Source organism: Lemur catta, chromosome 2, assembly GCF_020740605.2.
Source record: "Lemur catta isolate mLemCat1 chromosome 2, mLemCat1.pri, whole genome shotgun sequence".
NCBI classification, from domain to species: domain Eukaryota; kingdom Metazoa; phylum Chordata; class Mammalia; order Primates; family Lemuridae; genus Lemur; species Lemur catta.
Genome location: NC_059129.1, coordinates 3394136 through 3421754, shown reverse-complemented (window position 1 = coordinate 3421754; position 27619 = coordinate 3394136). Strand labels below are relative to the sequence as shown.

The window sequence follows — 27619 nt, the reverse complement described above, 5'->3', positions numbered from 1 at the left end:
GGCCCCTGCCCACCATCGCAGCCTTCGTCCCCGCGGACAAGCGCGCCCCGGGATCTCCGGACTGCTCAGCCCGCGGGCGAAGGGCGAAGGGCTCGCCCCCTTTCCCCCGCCCCCGGCCCCGACTCCCACTGACGTCACCAAGGTGCGTCACGTGCCTGGAGAGGCCCCGCCCCACGTGACGCCGCGCGCCTGGGTACTTCTCCGAAGCCCCCCGCCCCCTTCTGACAGAAGCGAGACAGCCAGCCGCCGAGGCGGTCGGTGCTCCTTCTGCTGCGGCCGCCGCCGCGGGGCTACGGGACGGTGAGTCGGCTCGGCGCTATTGGAGACGACCTCCTGCGGGTCTACCCACTCCCCAGGAGCAGGGACTGGGCGCTCGCGCCCCTCGGGCCGGGGCGACCACGGGCCGCGGCGCCCCCTCCCCGCCCCCTACGCGGGCCGGCGCGGTGCATGCCGGGCAGCGTAGTCCGGCGTCGGCGCGCGGGGGCGCACTCCAGTCCCAGAGGCCTCTGCGCGGGGGGCGTGCGCGCAAGCCCCGGTGGCAAGGGGTGGTGCTGAGGGCGTCCGCTCGGCCGCGGGCCTCCAGAGGTAAAGCGGGCCCGGGGGCGGCGTGGCGGGGCCTGCCCCTGCCCCGGGTGCTGCCGAGACCCCCGCGGCGCTGGGGACGGCGGCGTCGTTGCGGTCGCGGGGCTGCGCGCCTCGGAATGGCTGGCCCGCTTGCTCCAGTCCCACTCGTCACGCCTCCGCTCGTTCTGGTAGGAAAGGCTGGGGAAGAACGCCAACTCCGTTGTTCCGCGGGAGAGGGTGGGAGAGAGGCGGGTGGTGCGTTCTCAAGGAAAGGGGCGCCGGGGGAGCTCCGCGGCCGAGCAGCCCCGCCGAGCTCCGCGGTGACCTTGGCGGCCCGCCGCGCCGTCGCTTCCCCGCCCGGCTCCCCGTTTGGAAGTCGCGAGGTGGTTCCGCGCAGCGCTCGGCGGCGGGGCCGGGGTGAGCGGTGGTCTGGCTTTGGGCCAGGCCTCACGCTGTCGAGGACCTTGGTGTAGTTGGGCTCCCAGGGGCTTCTCCACAGGTGTCAGGATGGAGCGAGCAGCTCTAAGTTTCTCCAAGTGTGGTTTGGGAGCCTCTGCGTCAGAACCACCTGGGGCCCACTCCGGGGGTTCTGATTCAGTAGTTTTCACGTGTGGCCCAGGAATCTATTTAATAAGCTCCCCAGATAGTTCCCAGGCGCGCTTGGGGCTGAGAACCTGTTTCGCAGAGTGAGGAGGATGGGGGGCCTGGGGCAGAGACGGCCCGTCACGTTTCTGCCAGTTTTGTGTGTGTCCTGGGGCCTGATGCCGGGCAGGGCAGTGCCTCACAAGTATGACCGCTCTCCTTGGTACTTTGCTTCTTTCCTCGCGGCCAACCTAGGAGTTAGGTGGAGAGAGGCTTGCCAGCTCTGCCTTGCCCGCTGCCCTTAACTGGAAAGGTTATTGTTGGTCACTTGCCAGTCTCAGAAGACTTTACATCCCTCCTCCCACTTAATTATGAAAAATTTGAAACATTCTGAAAAGTTTAAGGAATTTTACAGTGAACGCCCATAGACCACCACCTAGAAAGTACCGTTAGCATATTATTGTGCTTCATCACATATCCACCCAACAGTCTGTCTTATTTTTGTTTGTTTTGCAATTCAAAGTAAGTTACACACAGCAGTGTAGTTCCCCTCCCAAAGTTAAACATATGGTTTATTAATTAGAGTCTTAAGAATTCTTCTTGGTTTTGTGGTGCTTTTCGTTTTTCGTGGTGTTTTTGTTTGCTTATCGGTTTTTAAATAACAGAAGTCTTAGGTATTTGGAAATCTGTCTGTATCCTAGCCTTGAGAATTTGAAGGAATTTGGAGGTTTTTCCATGTGGATGGGTTTCTGGAACCAGGTAAGAGCTTTACGTGTGCTCTTAAAGGGATTTAAAAACAGCCAGCCATGATTCTAGGATCACCCTAAGAGCAGAAACATGAAATGTGTGATTTAGTATAATACTTCAGGGAACAAAATTGTTTTGAGAGAGAGCTAATGGAATGTGTCCTGAAGGCCAGGTTGCCCCAGCAGATCACGTTGGCAATAATGGAAACCATCATCAGCTTGCATGCTCTGTTGACTCTTTAAAGGCTAAGCTTGCCCAGTTTGAACCTCCTGGTTCGGTGCATGTTTTCTAAGCTCTAGGAGAACAGGGCTGTGGAGCACAGTTGGTGAGCTCAGGGTGCTGATGAACTAGAGGCCATGGCTTTGAGTCCCTTGGGCCCTGATACTTTGTTCCCTAGCCACGCACACTAGTCCCTCACCCTGATCAGTTATCTGAGAAAGAGAGAGGAGATAGGCCCTGTGAAAATTCATTTTCACTTGCAGAGACACTTCGCAATGCAGGGACATGTTTTTACTCATAGAGGACACGGGGAGATGTGGCAGTTAAAGTACTGGCATTTTATGTTAAGTCTCTGTCCTGGATGGGGAGGATGTGCTGGTGAGAAGGCAGCCTACAGGCAGAGTCCTGCAGAGGACCTTGGCTCTTAGTGGGGAGGAGGGAGAAAGAAAGCCAGGCTGGTGGTGGTAGCAGGAAGTTCCTTGTGCCCCCATGAGGGGACTTGGAAATAGATTGCACAAAATGGAAATGTACCCATCTCTAGGACTCCGCAAAAGGCTTCTGTTGCTGTCTCTGCCCAGTTAGGATTCTCCCAGACACAGTCTCTTGGGGGAAGTGATAGAGGCTGCATTGCAATTTAGTGCTGCAGAGGGGCAGGAGCTGTGACAGAGCCACCCTTCCCCGCAGAGGGCCCACCCAGGGAGATGCTGGTCTGGCCTGCTGGGTCTAGTCCCCACGTCTCCTATTCTGTGAGTCATAATGCAGCATGCTGGTGAGAATGGTGGCATCCTGGAACCAGGACTGCCTAGACTTGGAGGTGACAGACCAAGTTGAAAGCCCCTCTGCCCCTTTGAAGCCGTGTGACAAGGGTAGTTTCCTTCCCAGAGTCTTGCTCGCTCTGTCTGTAGTAGGTGAAGAGCAACACCCAGGCCAGTTGAAGAGCTGGATCTGCTGTTAGCACTGAAAAGATTAGGGGCCCCTGACTGTAGACAAAGCAAAAACAACATGACGCCACGCAGTACAGGGTGAAAAGGTCCAACAGCATGCTGATGCTTTCCATGAGAGCAGTTGTGCTTTGTCGTGTTTGTTTTTGGTAATATTGGACCATTTTCTAGAATACATTTCTTGTCACGTTTTTGGTGCTCCTGATTTGTGGGTGCTGTGAGCCCCTACTTGGTCCATTGAGTGGTTGAGCACCGACCATTCTTACTGCAAGAAGGTATAAAGAGAGTTCAGAAAAAACTGCATGTGCTGATACATGGTTGTTGAATAAACATTAATTCAGTCTGAATTTAGATCTAGTTCCAGCATCTGGATTTTTTCTTCAAGAAGAAAAAGAGGCTAAGGCAGGTGGAAGTAGGTAGAGAATAGGGTAAGGGTTGCTTTGGGAGGGGTTTGAGGAGAATTCTAACCCTTACTACTTCAGGAAGAAAGTGAGCTGGGTTGTCACAGTTCTAATTAATACTAAGAACAACAACCTTACAAGTGAGGGAGACAAAAGGTTATGCCATTTCTTTGCAGAGCGTGGCCTTTGTATGTGCTTTGTTCCCACCTGTCAACCCAAGGAAGTAGTAGCACAGGCACAATTCCAGCTCAAGTTCCTAAGTGACTTGCCCAAGGTTACCAAATACAGGCAGAGCAGAGCTCTACACCCAGCTCTTCTGAAACAACAGGGGCTGGAGGGAGAGAAGAGTGGGGAAATGTGGGCACTCCTGGCCCCATCTGATTACTGCTCCACGGAGTTGACTGTGATTCAAAAATGGTGGTTTTCCTGTCTGGCCATAAACAAAGGCACTTTGATGCGGGAGCCAGTGGAGTCCCTCTTGGCCATGGCTGTGTCCTGGCCCAGGCGCTGTGGATAGTGGGCCTTTGTGTTGAGAATAGCATAGGAGGTCCACTTCGGTTAGCCCCGAACTCTGGACTCGTGTATTCAACAGACATGTGCCGGGTACTGATCAGGGCCCCAAGGATACAGTGGGAGCGTCCCAGTGTTCTCTCATGGGGAGAGAAGATGAGGAACAAAGAGTTCCTGGCCGGGGAATCCCAGGAAGGGGCTGGGTTTGCTGCAGAGTTGGATGGGAGGGTGTTTGCAGGCTGAGGGAAGAGTCCAGGGGAAAGCCCTACATGGGCAAGGAAGGGAGAATGCGATGGTTTAGAGAAATTCAGGTTACAGTCTGTGGGGCCTGGAGTGAACTGTGGTGGACTTGGGACATAGGCCAAGTCCAAGTCAAGACTTTTGCCCTTCAGCCTTCACTGTTAGACGAGATAGTAGATCTGAGAGCTTTTTGAACCGTGGAGTTAGTAGGACTGGCCAGCTGGTCAAGGGTTAAGAGGAAGAGAGCTCTGGAACACCTCTCCCAGTTTGGTGGCTGGGGCTGGAGAGCAGAGCCCCTGCGCAAATACCAGCCAGACTGTGGTGCTCCTCCGCCCACTCAGCCCTTACTTCACGTGCTGCCTGGTGCTGTGGAGAAACTGGCCCCAAACACCATCCCTGCCCTCTAGGAGTTACGGGTCTGGCTGGGAAACTGAGCCCTTGATCACAGCTTTCTAATTCCCCTGCTGTGAGTGACGCTGTTGCCCAGGCCTAGAATCCCTTGTCCGCCTTCCTGAAGGCCCTGAAGCCTCCCATCCCCACCCACAGACCTCCCCTTCTTAGCCGAGGCACCTGCTGTCACAGAGTCCTGCTGTCACAGTCAGCAGCCCCTGTTGGCTTGTGACTTGTATTTTTTTGTAAACTTTTTGCAAGTATCACTTGGTTTCCCAGATCTGCAGCTCCCTGAGGGCAGGGACCATGAGGTGAGTGACCTCCATGGGGGTTGCCATGAAATGTCTGCTGAATTAAGGAGTCAGGAGTCTTAAATCTTTTTAGAATTGGCATTTGCTGAGGCTGGGAGAGTTTAGGGTGTCTGCACTAGTAGCTGCTTTTGGCATGAAAGAGGCCGGGTCTGGTGGCCGCAAGCCCTGCCCTGTGTGTCTTGGAGAAGCAGCTGCTGAAGCCCTGCTGCACCTGCCGGGAGACCAGGCCGGCACACGGGGCATGGTCAGTGCACAGCCAGGGTGGGGCAGCTGGCGGGCCCTCAGCCTGCCAGTGTCTCTGCCCTCTCTTTGCTCTGCGGTGCTCTTGAGAGAGTTATAGGGCCCTGTAGGTTTCAAGGTCAGTTCTCTGTTGACTTAGCATGTAGCTCAGTCCGGGAAATGATGTAGGGAGAGCAGAGAGGTCAGGCTGGCCCGAGGCTGCTTCGCCCAGTCATTCCTTCCTACACTTGGGTTTTGAGCCTCTGTCATGGGTTAAGTACTGGGACAGGTTTGAAGATGTAGAAATGGATAAAGATGCTACCTGATTTAAAAGAGCTTAAGGTTAATGTACACAAACCAATGATTGGTATACCACATGGTAAGGGCTATGACAGATGATTTGGCAAGACCAAAAAGTAAAGGTTTTCTGGTAATTTCTAAGGATTTTCCCCCTAATTTAGAGATAGTGGGACACAGAGTACATTCCTTGGACTTGTGAAGAGTTCCTCTTCAACCCTTCTAAGGCAACCAAAAGTTAAGAGTCAACCAGTCTCCCACATAGGTGACATTGCAGTATTCAGAATAGTTCATCTAGATTATCAGCCATCCACAAAAGGTTTGTTCTTGTTTTACATAGTCTCCGTTGTGGAACACATCTCACTAGAAGGAGTCCTCAGATAACATGAATGTGCAGCTCTCCCTCCAGCCCTTACCTCACAAAGTGAGGAAAAAGTCAATATAAGAAGTGGAGAAATCATGGTGGTATAATGGCACAGTGAGAGTGTAGGAGCTCAGTGCTTTAACACTCAGTGCTTTGCAAATAATGCTGCGAAGGGAGAATTGAAAGACTGCAGTCTGATGCAGAAATTGCTCCAAAGTGCCATTGAACCCTGAGGTAGTATGGCGTCATCATTAACAGCCTAAGATCCAGAGTGAAGGTTTGAATCCCAATTCACCAACTTGGTGACCTTAAACAAATTATTTAACGTATCTACTTCATGTCTATAAAATGGGCCTGATAAAATCCTGCCTCAAGAGTTAGTGTAACGGTTAATGACATAAGCCAGATCAAGTGCCTAGCATGGTACATATAGCATTCAGTAAATGACAAGTGAATGGAAAGAAAAGTCTTTTCAAACAGGTAGTCACTTAGAGAAAGAAAGCAACTTGGGTAGTGATGGATCTGCTGAATAAAACTGGCTCACCCTGAACCTGAAGAATCCCGCCCTGCTCAGGAGAGAAGGCCTCGAGTGATCACTTCTCAGCTCTCAGATTCCCCAGGCCTTCTGTATCACCTGAGGTCAGGTCCTAGTTTCTGTCCTCAGTATGGCCAAGCTCAGGTTCTGCGTGTGTGTTTACCTGCGGTGCCAGGAGAGTGGCCACACTGTGACCCATTTCTCTGTGGCTCCAAGAAAATGGGCCCCAAACGAGGGGTACCTAGTGGAGGTGGTGCCAGGTACTCTAGGGCCCCCCACCTCTAGCAGCTGTCTATTTGATCTCAGGACTTTGCAGGGCCCACAGTAGTACACCAGGCAGAGTGCAGAAAGTGGAGAATTGTGGGACAGCCTGAGTGCCTGAGCCCTCAAAGGCCTCCTGGCTCAGTCAGAGTAAAAGTGGGCATCCGGCAGTGGCCAGGAACCCCCCCGCCACAGGGGCTGTCCCCTGCTTGGTGAAACCTTCCCTGGTGGCAATTTGGAGCCTCACAGCACTCCCATCCCTTCTTTTTGTCCCTCCATGGCACACATGGCTCTGTGACATGTTCTGTTTTACTTATTTCTGTATTTTATAGCAGCACCACCCCGCCCCCTGCAGAAGGTAAGCTGCATCGAAACAGGTGTTGTTCCTCCATCTTAAGTGCCTAGGAAGTACCTGACACATGGTGGGTGCTCGATATCTATTGGTTGCATAAAACTATATACTGTATCTGCATTTCAGCTGCCTCATCTCCCTATTAGCTGGACAGCTCCCCGGACTCGGGACCACGATCTGTGTGCTCCATCATTCCATGAAGCGCCAGGGGTACCGTTTTGCATGCAGAGTGGAATTCTGAAGTGCATGTTCAGTGAATTAGGTTCTCCAGTCACCTGGTAAGGCCTCAGGTGGTCACACTGTCCTTTAAAGTCCTTCAGTTGCCTGTGAGCTCAGAGGCATTCACACTGCCAGAGGCCCAGATAGACCCCAGCCCCACAGGGACAGCATGTTCTGGGTCTCATTTCCCCCTTCAGCCCTGCCCTAACGCAGGGAAGGCAGGGGACTGGGAGCACTGCTTCCATTTTCTGTCCCAGGTGCCATGAAATCCATGTGAACTGAATGCACACGATGGAACTGCACAATGGCAAGCCCTTTGTTAGGAGTATCAGATACCACTCAAGCATATTTTAAAAAACATTTTGGAGAATGTGTGAGAGGAGAGAGAGGGCTGCCAGTGATAGAGCAGGAGCCTTGGGTGTGAGTCAGGACAGCTGAGGTCCCATCTCTGCTCTGTCATCTGGAGCAGCTGGGACAGCCACTTCACTCCTCCGAGCCTGCTCCCCAGTCTGTGATGCTGCTGGTCTTGCCCATTGTAACCTCCAGCACTTCATGTAGCGCCTGCCTACGATGGGTGCTTAGTAACGTTTAACACAGAAATGAGTGTCAGCACAGACTTGGAACTTAGTTACCTCCGATGGCCTTTCCAGCTCTGAACGGTGGTCTCTAGATGTCTGTCATAGAGAAGCATACGGAAGGCCAAACATAAGGCAACCGCATTTTCCCAAGGAGAAGCTCCAAAATAGTTCTTCTGTCCCAGCCTGCTCGAGTGAACTCAGGGTTGACTTAGTGTGAGACGAATTCAGTTAAACTTCCATATACCGTTTCCTGTAATACAATATGAAGTACTGCTTAGATTTGTTTCCTGCTCACAGTTTCTAGAGCACTTTCATTCCCACTCTTCTCTGTCCCTTTGCCGACATTTGGGAGCCACTGGCCCACAGAGCAAGTTGTTATTGGTGCAGGTTGTCTGAGCACCCCAGTCTACAGGGATGGTTCCACCACGCCCCCGGACTAATGGCATTTTCTCAGGTTTTCGTATTGGTCTTGCAGCACAGCTTCTTACCACGTGCTTCTAACGGGCTCTTAAAAAGGTGGTTTACAGCAACATCCAGTGAGGGCAGTTGTGAGCTTTCGCCCAGGAGCTAATCTGCTTTGTGTCTGCTCTTTTTTGTGTTGTCTTATTTCTCTTTACTAATTGCACCAGGTGACCTCTGTAAGTGTTCCACATTAGCACTGAGGTCCCTGCAGCTAATGTTCTCCATCCAGCAGAACTTTCTTCAAAATAATTGAAAGAATGCCATGTAATCTGAGAGATCTCATGTCAAAAAGACAAAGTACTCCCCCGCCCCCCATGCTGAGGGAAATCAGTCGTGGTGGGGCTCAGGTATTCAGATATATATGGTGACTGATGTGTGTAGAGGAAGAAAGCGAGCCTAAAGGCTTGCTCCCCGCTCCCGCTGCCCCATGGAATGGGAGGACTCAGGCAAGGCCTGACTAGAGGCAGAGCCCCTCTACCTGGGCCAGCCAGGAGGCATTTGTGTGTGAATTAGACTCTTCCATGTGGGTGGCCATGAGTGGCCACATGGCTTGACTGCATTTAAGGGCCTTGTGTGTCTTCGTAGATGAGAGTGGTATGTCTTGACCTCCCCCAGCAGATGGCTGGTCAGATAGAGTCAATCCAAAGACTGTCAGCTCAGGGCAGGCAGAGGTAAGGATTTTTTTAAGGGCTCCATTTTGATTGCTTGAGTGATAGTTCTTTAGACTCATGGTGTTTCTGAAATTAATTGGCCTTTTAGTGACTGAGCCTGGCTTGCTGGACAGGTGCAGATGACTTGTTTAGTCACTTGTTGTGGTTGCAGCGGAATCTGTAAAGGCCATGATACCAGCTTATGAGAGAGGAAGAACTGCCACCCAGCCCAGTCCTCAGGCTCGCTCTGCACAGTGTTTTCTCCTGTAGGCAAAACTAGATCATAGTCTGAGCCATGTTTCTGCACTGAGGAAGAATATACATAAATTTAGCAGAATTATAATGAGCATTTTGAGGAAAGATTCACTCAAAGAAGCTGCTCATAGGAGAAAAACTACAAAGTACACGTAAATAGTTTCTGTGTGGGTATTTATTTGTTTGTTTAATTTTTTCTTTAGAGACAGGGTCTTACTCTGTCACCCAAGCTGGAATGCAGGGTGCAATCATAGTTCACTACAGTGTGGAACTTCTGGGCACAAATGATCCTCCTGCCTCAGCCTCCCAAGTAGCTGGGACTACAAGTGCATACCACCACACCTGGCTAATCTGTTTATTTTTTATAGAGACGGGGTCTCACTATATTGCCCAGGCTGGTCTCGAACTCCTGGGCTCAAGCAGTCCTCCCACCTTGGCCTCTCAAAGTGCTGGGATTATAGGCGTGAGCCACTGCACCTGGCCTCTTGCTACTTTTAAGTTTAAACCATTTTTTGAGTCCTGTCTGCCTTTTAGTTTTGCTTCTATTTAGGAGCAGCCATGTTTTCTCTCTTTCTCTTTTTTCTTGTGTACCTCCTCTTTTTCTTGCTCCCGTGAATACAAATGATACAAATAGTTTTATGTGTTTATTGAGCACTGTGTGATAGACTCTGAGCTGCTTGCTCTTCATACAGGACCTCATTTAGGCCTCTTCACAACTCTGGGTAAGGGGCTGCTGCTGCCATTGTACAGATGGAAAAACCGAGACTCTGGGAAGTCAGGTACAAGGCAGGGTGGTGGGGTGAGACCTAGTGCCTGTGCACCAGTCGTCAGTGCAGGCTGCTGCCCTTGCAGCTCTGCCTGCAGCACAGGGCTTGTGCTTCCTTTGGAGGGTATGATGGCATTTGGGACTATTGGGTTAGGCTGCTGTGTGGCTTTGCTGAGATGAGATACTGGTCAGGGAGGAGCTTGCAGGGCTGGGTGGGAGGAGAGCCGACAGATGGTAAAACCAGATCTGCTTTCTGGTCCTTTCTGTGTCTTTACTTTAGCTTGTTTTGAAGTGTGTTTAGAATTCCAAGGCATCAGATACACCCATGTTCCAGTGTAAAAATAAAGAAGTGGTTCAGAGCCATCAGTGATGCTATTTGAGGGACTATCTCTCTTGTCCTGCCTCCATCAGGACAATGGAAAATGGGCCATATTCAGGATTTCCCAGTCCCACAAGTGCTAGAACTTGACAGCCAAGGACAACAGTCCCAGAGAAGGGGGCACGTCAGCAGTCTGCCCAGCCTTGGGAGGGCTCAGCATTTGCTCTATGACTGGGTGGGCCTCTGTGGAGGGTGCTTTGCCTTCCTGCTCCTCACCTGGAGTGAGGAGAATAGTGTCCCTCTAGTCAGCTGCTGAAAGGCTACAAGGAGTCCTGGCCTGGTCCCACATTGACTGGGGTGCCTGGATTAGCCCCACGTGTGTGCAGGGCTTGGCAGAGCGGGCAGTGGTGAGGGTTTGGGGCACAGGAGCACTGACTCACAGCAGAGGATCCTAAGGGAGCCCCTGTGTGTCTGCATGCTGGGCACCCATGTCCAAATCGTACACACTCCCTTAATGTTCGAGACACATCGTCATCATCCTTAGCACCTCCTTGAACCAGCTGCTCACGCTGAAACAAGCGCTGCCATTGCAGGAGAATGAAGCCTCGCTCCAAGGTGACCAGCTGCACTTCTCTCAGGGTCTGTTAGAAATATTGAAAGAATTCACGCCAACATGCCAGCGAGGCTGTGCTTCTGAGCCTGTGCTCTGCACGGGTGGAGGTGGGGTCATGTGACCTAGAGAAAGCCACTCAGTGGGGATCCTTGATGGGAGCCTTTTGATTATGGAGCCGTTGGAAAGAAGTTGAAGTTGTTTGCATACCCTCAGGCCCAAGTAACATTGTATATTTTTAATGATACTTGTTTTTCTTTCCTGTTAATAACTAGCTGGAAATTAATTTATCAATAATTGACTAAAACAAGTTAGTATATTCTTCTCTCACGTGGAACATGTGGGAGGTGGTCAGTCCAGTGCTGGTGTGGCACCTCCATGGCTGTCCTTAGTCCTGGCTTCCATTCCGAAGGTCACTGCCATCTAGCATGGCTGCCGGAGCTGTCATGTCCATCTCCCAGGCAGGAGGAAGGCAGGAAGGACAATGGGCCCATCTCCGGGCAGTCAGGACACTTCTGCTTACAACTCATCAGCCTGAGCTTTGTCACTGCAGGAAAGCTTGGGACATCTTAGCCAACTCACTGGCGCCCTGAACAAAAGTGAATCCTACATTGAAGAATAGGGGGACCACGGATTTGGGTGCAGCTGGTAGTGGACTTTAGGCTGAATATCGTTCCTCACGATCCTGTTACTGATTCTTTTTTTCGACGTGCTGTGCAAGAACACAGCCTCAGGCTCAGCATGGGAACCTGCACAGTGAGTCATCTGTCGGCATCTCCAGCTACACAGCCTAGACATTTACATGAGAGAACCTCCTTTTCTCAGTGGGAAAACTGAAGCTCTGGGAGATTAGGGAATTTGTCCAGGGCTACAGGCCCTCAGCTGTGAGGCCCGGATTCCAGCTTTGTTCACAGTCAGGAAAGGAAGACGCTGTCCCTGTTCCCGGGTGCCACTCTCAAGGCTGAGCAGTGCCTGTGGTTTCCTGGGGAGGCCTAAAGCCTGAAAAGGGCCTGGGACACTACCCAGCTGGCCCTGCTGTCCTTGTCCTGGGGACCTGGGGTCTGTGAGCTCTGCAGCAGCCTCTGCAGCCTGGTTGTTCTCAGGGCCTCAGGCTGCAATCTGGCCAGCCCCAGCGGGCACGGCTCTCCTTCCTCAGGCCTGCACTCTAGGCAGGGATTGTGTGTACTCTCCTTTCCCCTCTGTCCTCTGGGGTGGCCCCAGGAAGCTTTCCTGTCCCTGCTGGATGCTGCCCTGTGAATGAGGAGTTCGTTCGTTCGTTCATTCGTTCTTTTTTTTTTTTTTTTTTTTGAGACAGAGTCTCACTCTGTTGCCCGGGGAGAGTGCCATGGCGTCAACCTAGCTCACAGTAACCTCAAACTCCTGGGCTCAAGCTATCCTTCTGCCTCAGCCTCCCGAGTAGCTGGGACTACAGGCATGTACCACCATGCCCAGCTAATTTTTTGTGTATATTTTTCGTTGTCCAGCTAATTTCTTTGTATTTTTAGTAGAGGTCTTGCTCTTGCTCAGGCTGGTCTCAAACTCCTGAGCTCAAAGGATCCACCCGTCTCGGCCTCCCAGAGTGCTAGGATTACAGGCGTGAACCACTGTGCCCAGCTCAGGGGTTCTTTCTTGAGGCCCACGTAGGCTCCTGCTCACATCCTGCCCGCTTCCTGCTTTGGCCTTTTCCTGCAGGCCTGTTTTGGACCTGCCATTCTCTTTTCAGACCCTTGGGACACACAGGGTGTGTGTTTTTTATCTCAGGCCCTGCCCCTTGTGGAGCAGTGGGCGCCTCCTTTGTTTAGCAGATAGAAGCTGCAGGCAGGGCAGAGAGCTGCCTTTCAGTTTCCCCAGCGGAGCAGAAAGCCCTGCTCCTGGCCAGATGCCTGGGACTTGCCTCCTGGGGACAGAGGAGCCCCTTTGAGGCTAGCTGGCGTCCTGGTGCCATGGCTGCTGCGCGGGTGAGCTCCTCTGGGGAGGGGCGGCAGCAGGCCAGTCTGGCCCTGGAAGACATGGCTCTGCAGCAGCTGCTGCCCGCCCACCACCGCTCCCTTCCAGGGGCATTGCTGATCTTGGGCGCTCCCAGGCAGGCGCCCAGCGTTGAGAGGAAAGCCCAACAGGCGAGATGGCCCTTTGGAGGGTTGCTTGTATCTCTGCCTTTCCGAAGAGTTGTCTCAGGACTTCCCATGGAGCAGATGGCCTTGCTGCGCTGCGCTGTGCTGTGGATGAACAGTGCTGACCTGAGCTGCTCAGGGCAGGGTTTTACAAGTGTCTGGAATCCCGCAGGAGCCCCATGTAGAGTCAGTGTTGGTGAAAGCGCACCAGGACCCCTGCTGCTGGGCATCGGAAGCTGCCCAGTGGCAGAGGCATCAGTGCCTGTTTTGTTTTCCTTCCCGTTGGAAGAGTTCCTAAAAGAATCACTGTGATAGCAGGTTCCGTTTATTCAGTGTTCCTGTGTGCTAGAGCCCTGTGCTCCTGCTGCAGGTGTTTTGCACACCCTGTCTCTTGTAAACCTTGCTCCCACCCTGTGAGGCAGGCATGATCGTTTACAAATGAGGAAACTGAGACTTGGAGGTCACACCGCTACAAAGTGGTGAAGCTGGGTTCAACGTAGTCTCGTGCAAGCCCGTGTTCACAACTGCTTGCTTCCTTTAAAGCCTTCTACGTGACAGCAGGCTCATCCCTGCAGGGTGTGGGCCTCGCCAGGAGAGACAGGTCACTCTTGGTTCCTCTGGCCACTCTTGGTTCCTCTGGCGGTGGAGCCTGGGCCCTGCCCTGCCTCCAGGCACTTGGCTGGTGTCGCACTCCTGTGCCTTCCAGTGGGGCTTCTCCAGCACCTCGGTTCTTAAGACCTCTCGGGGGCTGAAGGTTTACATTATTCTAATAATAGCACAAAGACAGTGTCCGTTAGGTTGCCTCTTCTTGTGTTGGCATTCGTGGCAGTGGTGCTGAAGTAGCGGGGGAGAAACTGCCCGGGCCGGAGCTAACTCAGGCAGTGGCCCCAAACCGTGCTAGTAGTCGTTGTTGTAATTGGGTTCTTCACCATCACACACGCCAGTGTCATGTAAGAAAAAGCAGTAAAAATTAAATTTATTAAATCTTGACCCATGAATTTAAATCTTTTTAACCTGTGTGGTGACATGGGGGGCACACATAAAGGACATCACAGGACATTTGGTGGCTGTCTCGAGGAAAAGCACAGAGACAGTTTTTTGAGCTGCAGGCCGGACTAGCTGCTTTTTTCAAGGAGCTCCATGCTCATTTAAAAGAACAACTGGCTGGCCGTGGTGACAAGTGCCTGTAGTCCCAGCTGTTTGGGAGGCTGAGGCGGGAGGATCGCTTGAGCCCAGGAGTTAAGGCTGCAGCAAGCTATGATTGCACCACAGCACTCCAGCTGGGGGACAGAGTAAGACTCCGTCTCTTAAAATAAATGAATAAATAAATAAAAGAACAACTGATACGAACTATGGTTATTCCGGACTTGGGTATTTAGCAGACACTTTCTTGGAAATGAACAAAGTCAGCCTGCTTAAGAAAAAAAACTGACGTTTTGTTTTTGGATATGTTGCCAGTGATATATTGGTTATTGATTTGTTGCCAGTGATAAAATTCAAGCTTTCAAATGAATATTAGTTAGAATTTTAGGAAACTTGTATCTGCCACTGTGAGTTTGACAGCTTTGTGATATTTAAAGACTCTTCTGATGATACTGTCAGCAATACCAATAATGTGATTACTTAATATATACTGTATAATGAGATGTGTCAACATTGGTAGATCTGTGTAACAGGACCAGTGTTTTTCAGATGCCCCATGAGTGATATTACAAAATCATGCATGTATGAGAGGTCCACTCTTCATGCAAGGTAGACGAGTGAGTTTTGATGTAACAGGTTAGAGAAATGGTCATTGATAAGGATTCAGATTCCATGTTTGAGCTAACCTTTAAGAAACTACCACTTGTCAAGTTTTGGTGTAGCATCGTCTTAGTCTGTTTGTGCTGCTATGTAAAGAACAGAAATTTTATTTCCTTACAGTTCTGGAGGCTGGGAAGTCCAAGGTCAAGGGACTGCCAGCATCTGGTGAGGGGCTTCTTCCTGCATCATCCCATAGCAGAAAGCAAGCGGAAGGGAGGGAGAGAGAGAGAGAAAGATACACACACATGCACAAAAGGGGGCCAAACTCATCCTTTGTTAAGGAACTTGGCTGGCAGATTAACGGCATTAACCTACTTACTCTGTCCCCATGGCCTAACCACCTCATTGGGCCCTGTCTCCCAATACTGTCTTATTGCAGATTAAGTTTCCAACATGTTTTGTGGGGATGCATTCAAACCATAGCAAGTATCGAAGAATATCCATAATTATGTGAAAAGGCTATTAAAATACCCCTCCCTCCTCCAACTACTTACCTGTGAAGGCTGAGTTTTCTTCATGTACTTCAACCAAAACAGCATATCCTGTAGCAGATTGGCATCCAGCTGCCTTCTGTTAAGCCAGACGTCAAAAAGGTTTGCAAAAATGTAAAACAATACCAGTCTTCTCATGGAATTTGTTTTGGAAAGTAGATTTTTTTTTTTTTTTTGAGACAGAGTCTCACTCTGTGGCCCGGGCTAGAGTGAGTGTCATGGCATCAGCCTAGCTCACAGCAACCTCAAACTCCTGGGCTTAAGCAATCCTACTGCCTTAGCCTCCCCAGTAGCTGGGACTACAGGCATGCGCCACCATGCCCGGCTAAATTTTTCTCTATATATTTTTAGTTGACCAGATAATTTCTTTCTATTTTTAGTAGAGATGAGGTCTCGCTCTTGCTCAGGCTGGTCTCGAACTTCTGACCTCGAGCGATCCACCCGCCTCGGCCTCCCAGAGTGCTAGGATTACAGGCGTGAGCCACCGTGCCCGGCCACAAGTTTGTTATTTTTAAATGAATTTTTAAATTTCTTCATTTTTGATTTCTAATATGGTAAGTATTGGTAGATAAGACGCACAGAATGAAATTCTACTCAGGGTCCTCAGTAATCAAGTGTAAAGGATATCCTGAGACCAAAAAGTTTGAGAACTTCTGCCCTAGCAGACCCTGGGGACACTGTGACATCAGAAAGCTCCTGTGGGCCCTGTCCTCTTCTGTCTTCTCTCTGCCTCATCCCTCCCGCCCGTCTTAGTCCTCCAGAGAGCCCGCTGTGCACGGAGCCAGCCAGGCTGACCGCCCAGATGAGTCTCAAGCTTCAAAGCCCTGCTTCCCTCCTGTCTCAGTACCGGGTCTTCCTCCCCGGGGCTTGTTGGTACCTGTCCTGACAGGTACTGTCAGTGGAGCAGAAGAGACGTGGGTGCAGGGCTGGCATCTCAGTTGCAGTGTGTAGGACAAGAATCGACTTTGCTCTCACACCCCGAAGCAGTGGCAGTAGCAGTGAGGTGTGTGTCCTGATGTCACCCTCCAAGGCACCCTGCAGTGGATGGGCAGGCTGACCTCGGTCCCCTCAGCTCCCACTGGGAGACTTCCCGGGCTGCCTTAGGCTGCTGCCTGTTGGCCGAGCCTTGGCCTTGGATCATTCGCGGTGCTTTCAGCAGAGAATAGTTGGGAGCAGAGCAGAACTGCGGGCAGATCCCAGCCCCTGAGGTCCTGGCCGGGAAGCAGGAGACAGAGCAGCTGGACTCAGCATACCAGGAAGTTGGGACCCTTCCCCTTCTCTCCCTCCATCACCCAAGTCAAAGCCATCTGCCACTGACCTGTCCTAGAATTGTATTGTTTTCAGAACTATGTTTTTGATTATGCAGATAATACAGAAATGCGAAAAAGAATATAACAAAGACAAGTCTCAGCTTGACCACTGCTACCAGGCTTTGATCCCAGAGGCAGCAACCCCAGTTTGGGGTGTTTTCTTCCTCATCTCTTTCTTTTATGTCTGTACACATGCAGAGAAGTATCCAGACCTGGGTGGGTTTCATTGCCTTTTTGAGATACAATTCATATACCATATAGTTCATACTTTTAAAGAATACGGTTCAGTGTTTTTTAATATGTTCACAAAGTTGTGCAACCGTCACCACGACCTAACTCATCCCCACAGTAGACAGCCCTCCCCTCCTGTGTGGAGGGGTCCACCAGGTACCGGGGGACAGTGGCCTGGCACAGGAAGCTGGAAGCTCACGGAGGTGCCGTGCCTTGCCCAGGGCCGTGGGATCGAAGGCCAGGTTGTTGGAGCCAAAGCTCTGCGCTCCCTCCTGCTCGCTGTTTTCCCACTGACTGGCAGCCTGTCGAGGGCCAGTCCTTTCCCCTCTGTGAGTGCGGGGGAGGTTGGGTCTCAGGGTCTGCCATCCTGACCCCACTTGAGATGACTGTTCTTTCCGTGGGGCTGAGTCACACCCTGTGTTGTGCTGGATGCAGACAGGGCCTGGGAAGAGGGGGTGCAGTTTGGCTTGGTTTCATGGCCCCATAGTGTGTACCGTACGACCCACAGCGGGCACCTCAAAATGTCATTTCCATCCTTATGCCTGGGAAACACTCACCTGGCCCCTCCCAGCTCCTCCGGAGGGGAAGAGAAGCAAGAAGCCTCTGTCTCTGAGGCCACGGGTGCCCTGGCGAGGCTGTGCCATGGCCAAGCGAAGGCAAAGTGTGTGCACCCCGGTGGAGTTGTGTGAAGGGGAGCAGGGAGCTGAGGCCTGGCCTCCAGTGTTGGGGTGCAGAGCAGAAGTTTCCACTCTGGGGTAGAATCTGTGCTGAGCCGGTGGGCAGGCCGGACGCTCCACAGTGGCTGCTCATGCAGCCTGCACAGCAGATGGCGTTCAGCACTCGAGCAGGGCCAGGAGGGAAGCTAGGGGTGCGGGTTGTGGGGTGACTTTGCAGAGAGTGCCTGGCCCTGTGCCCTCGGACACAGGGGTGGGCTGCGAGGGGGGCTAGGAGAACTGTCCTGACCCTGAAAAGCCCCCCAGCCCCACCCTGCTCCCTGCCCTGGCAAAGGTTGGAATCATTCCTTCTGGGCCAGGCCTCAACCTGAAAATGCTGACAAGGGGACATCACTCTCCTTTGTCAGTTTGATCTTCGAGGCCCCTGTAACAGGATGACAGCTGTAACCCCGGACTCCCCCGTGCACACATTTCACCACACTGCTTGGTTCCAGCCCAGTCTTCCAGCTGCTGGAAAGCACCTCTGTTCCCCTCAAGGGCCAGTGGCTTCTAAAGTAGGAGCTCTTGGGCCAGGGCAGTGGGCACATTGCTTCATCCAGGGGCTATGTGTGATAGTCCCCAGGGCTGTGCCTAAAAACGGGAATGTGAGACTCCGCAGAAATCCCTGCAGACACCTAGCACTGTTACCACGAGGCTGTGTGGCCCCGGGCTTGATGCGCCTGGTTTGCTCTTGCTGGGAAGTGGAGGGCGCTGTAGGGCGGCCCACGCTGGGTTAATGCTTGTGCAGGGCTCAGCCCACTGGAGCCTCAGAGGCAGCCCCAGGACACATCCTCTGACTCAGGACATGCAGGATTTTTACTTCTCTGGGTCCTTGCTCAGTACTCTCTCTTGGAATTCTGAAATCCTGTGAGGCCTGGAAGAGAAACATGCTTCTAGAATCCCCAGCCCTTGCAGGCTGCCCTAGGAGGAGGCCTGTCCCGGGGCCTGCATGGGTGTGCCTGTGCCACACCTCACACGAGATGTCATTGAAGAGTTTTCTCATTTTGTGTGCTGCAACTCACTGAGACCCCTTCTCCCCACACGTTTGGGGGTCAGGATGCAAGGGGAACCCTAGTGGCAGGGTGTCCTGGGTGCCCCCTGGCCAGGGCCTGAGTGGGTCAGCTTGCATCTCTAGCACTGTCAGGTAATGGTTTGTATTTTTATTTTGTTTGGGTAGTACCTTCTGTGATATCATGAGGTATAAATGTAGGCTCCTGGTTCATAACTCCCATAGCCCTTGTTATTTCTCTGTGGCCAAGGCAGGCCACAGAAACTAAGCCTCACCTTACCCTTTTCTGTCTTGGAGCTGGCCATAAAGAAATTCTCTGACCTACCTTGTTTTTTGTGGGGGTTTTTTTTTTTTTTTTTTTTTTGGTTGTTTTTTTTTTTTGAGACAGGGTCTCACTTTGTTGCCCAGGCATGAAGGCAGTGGTGCAATCATAGCTCACCACAGCCTCAAACTCCTGGGTTCAAGGGATCCTCCTGCCTCAGCCTCCCTAGTAGCTGGGAATATAGGCGCACACACCACACCCAGGTAATTTTTCCATTTTCTTAGAGATGGGGTCTTGCTGTGTTGTCCTGGCTTTTCTCATACTCCTGGCCTCAGGCAGTCCTCCAGCCTCAGCCTCCCAAAGTGCTAGGGTTATAGGTGTGAGCCACCACACTTGGCCTCTGACCTACTTTGTTTGATTGTGGGTCATAAGACCCTCTTTTCAGAAGAAATGCTGCCCCATACGTGGAAGAAGTAATGCTACACAGAGGTGCCAAGAAGGATCTGAACAGACAGGCCATGCTGTGTTTCCCCACTCGGTCTGCCAGTAGATTGGTCCCCAACCTTTTTGGCACTGGGTCCGGGGTAGGGGAGGTAGAGCTCAAGGCGGTTATGCAAGCTCTGGGCAGCGGCTGTAAATACAGATGAAGCTGTGCTCACCACCTCGGTGGCTGCTCACCTCCTGCTGTGCGGCCTGGTTCCTGACAGGCCACGGATCAGTACCACTTCATGGCCCAGGGGTTGGGGATGCAGTGTTGGTACTAAACTATACCCCTTGTCCAATCACATTTCTACACGGTTGTCAATCATGCCTATCCAATGTAGTCTCCATAAAACGGCCCAAGAGGACTGGGTTCAGGGGCTTCCGGATAGCTGAACACGTGGAGGTTCCTGGAGGGTGGCACTGGGGTGGGGCGGGGGCATGGAAGCTCCACCCCTCCCCCACACCTCACCCTGCACAGCTTTCTGTGTATCCTTTGTGATGTTCTTTATGACACCCCAGTAAATGTCTCCCTGAGCTCTCTGAGCCGCTCTAGCAAGTTAAACACAAACAGGGGTCTTGGGAACCCCCATTTATAGCCAGCCAGTCGGTAGCACAGGTGAAAGAACCTGGGGCTTTCGTTGGCATTGGAAGTCGGGGGCAGTCTTGTGGGACTGAGCCCTCACCCTGTGGGGTCCTCTGCTCCCTCCAGGTGGATAATCTCGGGTTGGATCGGAGGACGGCCTGCTGGTGTCCACTGCAGGAGTGACTGCTTAATGCGGAGAAATCCCCACATACTTGGTTCCAGGAGTCTTGTGTGTTGATTGTTGTGGTGTGAGAGCAGAGGAAAAGGGTTTGTTTTCTACGCACTTTCATATGCCACACAATCCAGAGAGTGTGGAGCGATGTCTTCTGGTCCCTCAGAAGAGCTACCTGCTGTTCAGTTTACGATAGACTTGTAAAGGTTTGCAAATAATTATCTTTTTTTTTTTTTGGAATTCATAGACACAAGGTCTAAACAGAGAAAGCTGAGAGGCTTGCTTGGCTCAAGGGCCTGTCTTCGACTTCCAGGGTGGCGAGTGGACTTCCCTGGGCCCCCCAGACCCTCGAGCTGCCCCCTCTCCCCGGGCTGCATTTTCAGATTTGACATTTGCATTTTATAGCTTTGTGAGCAGCGTTCATTTTTTTTTGTAAACTGTATTGCTTTTGAACATGTGATTTTAAAGATTATTCTGTTGTGGTTTTTATTATACACCACGTAGTTTTGTGGGAAGGCACATTTGAGTTTATATTGGAAGGCACTGGAGAACTGGTGTTTGAATTGGGGAAATCTTCCCGAGCCATTTTCCAGATACCTCTCTCCGTGCTCGGAAAGGGCCTGCCCCAGTCTCTGCCGCGGCTTGGGAAGGTGGCAGGAAGCGTGGGGATGTGGAGGGATGAGAGGTTGCAGTGAGTGCCAGGCAGGGCTGTGGGTGGGGGACACAGTGAGGAGAACAGGGCCCCACAGCCAAAGCCAGGGGCACGGGAGAGCGCAGGGTCTGGGGTGGCGCCAGCTCTGCCTGCCCTGTGGCCCTCAGCACTGTCTTCCCTGAGCCCAGATGCCGCCCCAGGGGTGGTGGGTGCTGAGGGAGGGCCTTGCCCCATGAGCTTGTACCCACGTGAGCACAGCTGTAAGCACATGGGATTCCAGAAATAGAACTTTTGCACTTTAGGAGACTGCAGAATTAGATCTAGTGATTTTGACGAAAAAATAGGCCAAAGGAAGGCAATGCCTGCATCCCCAGAGATGGAGTGTGTGCGCGCACACGCACACTGCGGCTGGAATTCACAGGCGTTCTGGCGACTCACCAAGTAAAAAGGAGCTTGTCTTCTTGGCCTACTCAGAGTGTCCCAGGGCCTGGCCAGTTTCCTGGTGAGCAGAGTCACCGCAGCCACGGCGTTGGGCCGCGTGGTGGACAGTGGTGCCATCCAGAGGTACCCCAGACAGAGAGCTCACTCTGGGAGTTTGGGGCAGGTGCCGGAGCCTGTTCCAACTGCGCATTGGAGCATTTTCCACACACACAAGCAAAGCCCTTTAAGGAAAGCTGCCTTTGTCGTCCCCCACGCAGGAGGGCACCTGGTGGGCTGGCAGCAGCCTGGACAAGGGCCCCCAGGGCAGCTCTGAGAGGCACTGCTGCTCCCTGTTCTTAACCCTGTGCTGTCAGAATTCACTCTGGGGGCAGGGGGTGCGAGAGTCATCCCAGGGGCCTAGACTTAAGCCCTGTCCTTTCTTTTCTTGGACTCCATGTCTTCAAAGCAGGCACCCAGAAGAGCCAGGTTCATAATTTGTGATAACTTGGGAAGATGTTCTGCCTCCTAGTGGTCAAAGAAATGCATATAAAAATGATCAAGTGTCATTTTACCATTACAGATTAGCGGTAACAGTAGTACTGAATGTTGGCACTATAAATTGGCATCCTTTTAAAAAGGCATAAAATGTCCATACCGTTTGACCCAGCAATCTCACTTCTGGTGAGTTCAGCCCGGGGAAATAATCCAAGAAAAGGAAAGAGCGTTAGCCAGAGGTGTTCCGAAAGCAAGGATTCTGAATGCCTACTCCAAGTTGGCCAGGTAGGCCCATTTTATGGAGTGTTAAAATTGATGGTCATTGGTCATGGTGTCTGGCAAGATGGAGGATGTGCGACACAAGGTTAAGAGGATTCAGAAGTGTCTGACAGCAGCTGTGTAGAAGTACAGGTGCCTCTGCAGCCTAGACTGTCAGGGACATGCAGGGACTGGCTGCAGTAGGGTGGTAGGATTGAGTCATTTTGTTTTTCTTCAGTTTTTTTTAAAATAACAGTTTTATTGACATAACATATATACCATACAGTTCTTCCATTTAAAGTACACAATTCCATGGTTTTTTAGTGTGTTCACAGAATTGTTCAGCCATCACCATGATGGTCAGTTTTATAACATTTTCATCACCCCAAAAGGAAATTCCATATTCCACAGTTACACCCTCTCTCCCCTCCCCCCAGCCCCAGGCAATCACGAATGTACTTTGTGTCCCAGGATTGGCCCATTCTGGACACCTCATATAAGCCATGCAGTTTGTGTCTCGTGTGTCAGTATGTCATTCCTTTTTATGGCTGAGTATCCATACGATGCCACTGTATGGATAGACCACAATTTGTTTAGCCATTCCCTTGTTGATGGACAGAAGGGTTGTTGCTGCTTTTTGGCTCCTGTGGATAGTGCTACTGTGAACATTTGTGTACAATTGTGGGCGTAGGTTTTCATTTCTCTTGGGTAGATACCTAGAGGTAGAATTGCTGGGTCATCTGGCAACTCTAGGCTTAGTGTTTTGAGGAACTGCTGGGCTTCTTTCCAGGGGCTGGCCCCCAGCAGTGCGTGAGGTTCCAATTTCTCTACATAATGCCTGTTACCATCTTTATTTTAATCCTCCTTGTGGTTATGAAAAAGTATCTCATTGTGGTTTTGATTTCCCTTATGAAAAGACATTCAGTGTTTTTTCATGTACTTTTTGGCTGTTTATCTTTCAAGAAATATCTATTTAAATCATGTGCCAATTTAAAAAATTGGGTTATTTATCGTTTTGTTATTGAGTTGTAAGAGTTCTTTGTGTATTTTAAGTATAAGTCCTTTATCAGATACATGAATTGTAAAATGTGATGCTGTACTTTGAAGTACAACTGTTTTTAATTTTGATGATGTCTGATTTATGTTTTCTTTCTTTTTCGTTTGTGCTTTTGGTATCGTATCTAAGAAACCACTGCCTAATCTAAGGTCATGAAGATTTATGTCTGTGTTTTCTTCTAAGAGTTTTATCGTTTTAGCTCTTTGATCTATTTCCTTTAGTTTTCAAACTGTCATGTTACTTTATGGTTGAACCCAAGAGCTTGGACTTGGTCCCTCTGGCCCTGCCACTGAGTTGTTAAACAATATTTAAAGATACGAACTACAGGCTCCCTGTCCCCTCTGTCCCACGTGGCTGTGTCAGCGCTGGGCTCCAGGAGGACTCTGCTTTTGTACTGTTGAGATTCATTTTCTAGTTCACATTATTTTATGACTTTCAGTTAAGAAAAGGTAACTGAATCCGACTTCACAATACTATTAAAGTTTAGTTTTTCATGATGCCCGGTGAGAGTGAAAGCCGCAGCGGGTGTGCAGGGAATTGGGTGAGCAAGAAATGAGGGAAAGTACGGCACTTTCTTTCTCCTTCCCTTTCCCACCCCCCAGGCATACAAAGCTGAAGGGGAGCGGCAGGGTCACAGCCATCCTTCGCACTCGTCCTCGCCCTCGCGTGGGATGCAGAAGGCGGGGTGCGGAGGACCCAGCCTTGGCCTCTGGGGAGAGAGAGGGCAGAACTGTGAGGCAGCCAGGGGAGGACAGTGGGCGAATGGGGGGGAGGGTGGGGCTGAGGCGCTGCCTCTCCGTCCCCTCAGACAGGTCCCCTGCCTGTCCCAGTCATCCCGACTAGCAGCTCAAGGAGCCTCACCTGCCTCCCTGCCCTGAGCACCAGGCTTTGAGGTAAGAAATCTCCCAGAAGCCCTCCCCAGAGCACAGCAGCCTCTGGCCGAGGTTGGCCCAGTGTCTCCTCTGTGGCCACCTCAGTGCCCCCTAAAAGAGGGGGGAGGAGCAGGCAAGGTGCCATAGTGCCCCCATGTGGAACCCTAGATCAGGCTGCCACGGTGGCTCTGGGCTGAGTCACACCTGGGCTCTGGCAGAGCCCAGCCCTGCTCTTCCCACAGCCTGGAGACTTCTCTGGAGCAAAGTAAAAGGCAGCAGCTCAGGCACCTGAGCCCCAGGGCAGGGGACACCTGCGGGAGGAGTCACAGGAGGCCGTGTGTGCTTGGGCCCAGCCCGGGGCGCCTCTGAGGATGGCCACATGCCTTGTGCCACGGCCCTCATGACCGCCCAGGGCTTGAGCGGGCAGCAGGTTGGCTGGGAGCCTAGCTCACGTCTGGGGTTTCCTTCCAGGTCCAGGAGAAGCAGCAGAGATGTCGAATGAGCCACCCCCTCCTTATCCTGGGGGCCCCACAGCCCCTCTTCTGGAGGAGAAAAGTGGAGCCCCGACCACCCCAGGTAGGGATCCCGTCCTGAGGCTCCCTGCCTTGGTGCCCTTGGGGCCCTCGAAGCAGTGATCCAGGCTCTGCTCCAGGATCACCCTGGGCCCCATCTGTGTCCCACAGTGGTGGCATCTAGTCCAGCCTGTGCCAACTCCAGCTGAGCCTCCTCTTCCTGCCCTCTCTGTCCAGGCCGCACCTCCCCAGCTGTGATGCAGCCCCCACCGGGCATGCCGCTGCCCCCTGCAGACATCGGCCCCCCACCATATGAGCCACCGGGTCACCCAGTGCCCCAGCCTGGCTTCATCCCCCCACATATAAATGCAGATGGCACCTACATGCCTCCAGGTGAGCTGGGAAGGGATCTGAGGGAGGATTAGGAGGCCCGTCACCGTGCTGGCTGTCGTGGGTCAGTGAGGCCGGGGCTGCAAACATGCCTGACCAGCCCCAGCCTCGAGCCCAGGGCGTGTGTGGCTGGGGCCTTTGGATGTGGGCAGGCGGAACAGGCGAGGCACCACGCAGCTCTCCCCGGGGACTGCTGCAGGGCTGCCCGGGTCGGGGCTGGTCCTGGGTCGGGAGAGAGCCCCGTGTGCAGGAGAGGGGCTGGTGGGTGACAGGGCTTTCCCTCCTGTTGTCATGGCCCTGAGGCTGAACACCCAGTCCCTATGTGCCAGGGCTGCCTTGTTCCCCTGGGGTGGGGACCAGGAAAAGCTGGGAGAAATGTGGATGTCACCTTGACCCAGGGCCCTGGCCATGGGGCCTCCCACTGGAAGTTTCAGGCCTTGCCCTGCTCCCTGGGTGCCACAGGTTTTGTGGTCATCTCTCACCTGGGGCAGGTGGCAAGACTGACCTTGCGTCTCTCTCTTCTGTGTTGTCCCCAGGTTTCTACCCTCCTCCAGGCCCCCACCCACCCATGGGCTACTACCCACCAGGGCCCTACCCACCGGGGCCCTACCCTGGCCCTGGGGGCCACACAGCCACTGTCCTGGTTCCTTCGGGGGCTGCCACCACAGTGACAGTGTTGCAGGGAGAAATCTTTGAAGGCGCACCCGTGCAGACAGTGTGTCCCCACTGCCAGCAGGCCATCACCACCAAGATCTCCTATGAGATCGGCCTGATGAACTTCGTGCTGGGTTTCTTCTGCTGCTTCATGGGGTAGGTGGCGTGGGCGCTCGCAGCGTGGGGGCTGTGCCAGGGTCTGGCTTGCCTCTGCCCCTTCCCTTCCCGCCTCAGCTGTCTCTGTCTCTGGTTCAGGTGTGACCTGGGCTGCTGCCTGATCCCCTGCCTCATCAATGACTTCAAGGATGTGACGCACACGTGCCCCAGCTGCAAAGCCTACATCTACACGTACAAGCGCCTCTGCTAACGGAGCCGGGACTCAGGACCCCCCTGCCTGTCAGTCTGGCCCCCTGTGCTTTGCTCCCCATGCTCAGTGGTCACTTCCCTGCTCCCACTTGGGGTCGGAAGCCATGCCACCGTCCCCTGGAAGTCTTGTTCTCTTCTCCTTGCCCTTCCCTGAGCACCTGACTCTTCCAGCAAAAGTTCTGTTGGATTTCAGGCCAAGGGTCAGTGGGGGCGGGGCTGAGCTCGTGTGTCACCTGCTTGGTGTTCGTGATCAGGAAAGTAAGTTGGAAGGGGCATCCCGCTGGGGTCCTTGTTCCTCCATTTCTGTATGAGGTACAGGTCCAGTCCCAACTCTTCCTCTCTGGGACCAAAAGCAGCCAGAGCTGTGGCCATCTCCCCAGGCCTGGGGCCCACGGTGGGGCTGTGCCTGTAGCCACAGTCATTTTTGACCTCCTGGGCCAAGAATGGAGAAGTCGTCTGGAATCAGGTGGGCCAGGGTTTGTTTCTGGAGTACGTTGTGCCTCTGGGGTGCCAGAGGTGAGGCGTGACAGGAGTGGTGACTGCCACCTCCAGCCCTCAGAACTCTCAGGTATAGAAACCAGGACCCCTAACACCCTGCCCAGGAGCCACCAGTGTAAGAGAGAAGACACTGGCTGAGTGATTGGGCCCTGGTAGCCAAGAAGGAACGAACTTGCCTCTCGCCCCCTTTGAGTCAGCGTGCAGACCCCCTTTCTGGCCACGCCTCTGTGAATCCCGTGTTGCTGGGGCCAGAAGGAATCCCCCCGAGCCTGCCCTGCTCCGTCCACCCGTGTCCTCCCTGCGTGTGGGTGTAACTTCAGCCCCGGGGCCGGTGTGTCCCAGCTGGGATAGGACATGGCAGAGAGGAGGGCCCCCTCGTGGGTGCACCCGGATCTGCAGTGCTGCCCCATGAACTTCTTCCCGGTAAGCACTGCGCTGTCTCCCGCTGCTGAGCCTCGGTAGGACGCACCTCTGTGCTGGGCTGGGGACAGGCTGAAGGAGCAGCCACCAGTGGTGAACGTGCTCTGGTGGACATCAGCTGTCCTGCCCTGGGTCTGAGCTCAAACCTGTCTTTATTTCCTGAATGGTTTGTTTGTGAACTTGCTCACCTGGACCGCTCTATCCTGCCACTGTCCCACTCCTGGTCTCGCACTACTGCTGCATGGCCTCCTGTCACTGTGAACTGTGGCCCAGTCTGTTTGTAGTTTCTCATTAAATCAGCCCTTTCACTCCCCACCCTGGGCCTCTGCTCTCTTGCCTGGCTTCCTTCTTTTCTGAGGGACAGAGGGTGGGGCTCCAGGTCCACAGGCAGGGCGCTGCACTCTCAGGGTCTTGACATTCCTCAATGCCAACTGCCCAGGGACAATGTTGACAGACCAGAGGCAGGGGTAGACCAGCCCTGGGCATTGCAGCTGTGACGGGCCAGGGCACAAGTTGGCCTTAGCAGTAGCTATTAAGGTCACCTCATCCCTCTGCTACTGGTCTTAGCCCCATCTCTGCACTGGGTGGGGGGGAGCTGCAAGCTGGAGCCCGCAGCAGCTCGAAATGTTGGTGGTCCCTCTTGTTCCCTTAAGCCAGACAGCCACCAGGCTGAGGCTGATGCTCTCTGAAGGTCAACAGCGTGCAGTCTGGGCCCACTCTGGCCTTGGCCCTCTCTGGCCTTGGCCCTCTCTGAGCCTGCTAACTTCACTGAGTTGCGAAGGTGGTAGTCTTGTTGGTAGTTTCAAAAAAAGTTCCCCTACCTCTTAACCCTTGTTTGAACAAAACTTTTGCAGGTAATAGATTCCTATTAATAAAAATATGTAAGTTCACATTTCTATTTTAGACAATGAATTATTTAAATACAAGTATATTTAAGTAGGAAACCTCCAGGGTATTTCTAAGCTAAAAAATCATAGACCAGGTATGAATTAAGCATTTTTTACAAGACAGAGCGACTGCCCTGGTGATGAGGGTCCTGGAGGTGACCAGCGGTGCTGGGGGAAC

At 52.7% G+C, this 27619-nt stretch overlaps 1 protein-coding gene across 1 annotated transcript; it reads left to right on the top strand.

The window, feature by feature from the left end:
- Positions 1-216: 216 nt before the first annotated feature.
- CDIP1 (cell death inducing p53 target 1) lies at positions 217-27444 on the top strand. The gene is made up of 5 exons (XM_045542474.1): positions 217-300; positions 24186-24290; positions 24464-24619; positions 25153-25426; positions 25526-27444. Exons 2-5 carry the CDS (start codon positions 24206-24208, stop codon positions 25635-25637), a joined length of 627 nt encoding a protein of 208 aa, XP_045398430.1. The 5' UTR covers positions 217-300; positions 24186-24205; the 3' UTR covers positions 25638-27444.
- The last annotated feature ends 175 nt before the right edge of the window (positions 27445-27619 follow it).

Bases quoted from the DNA above. Each gene is read 5' to 3' on its own strand.
- CDIP1 (XM_045542474.1), top strand. From the start codon at position 24,206: ATGTCGAATGAGCCACCCCCTCCTTATCCTGGGGGCCCCACAGCCCCT. The intron at 24,291-24,463 runs GTAGGGATCCCG...CTCTCTGTCCAG, and splicing joins TGGAGCCCCGACCACCCCAG to GCCGCACCTCCCCAGCTGTG. The intron at 24,620-25,152 runs GTGAGCTGGGAA...TGTTGTCCCCAG, and splicing joins TGGCACCTACATGCCTCCAG to GTTTCTACCCTCCTCCAGGC.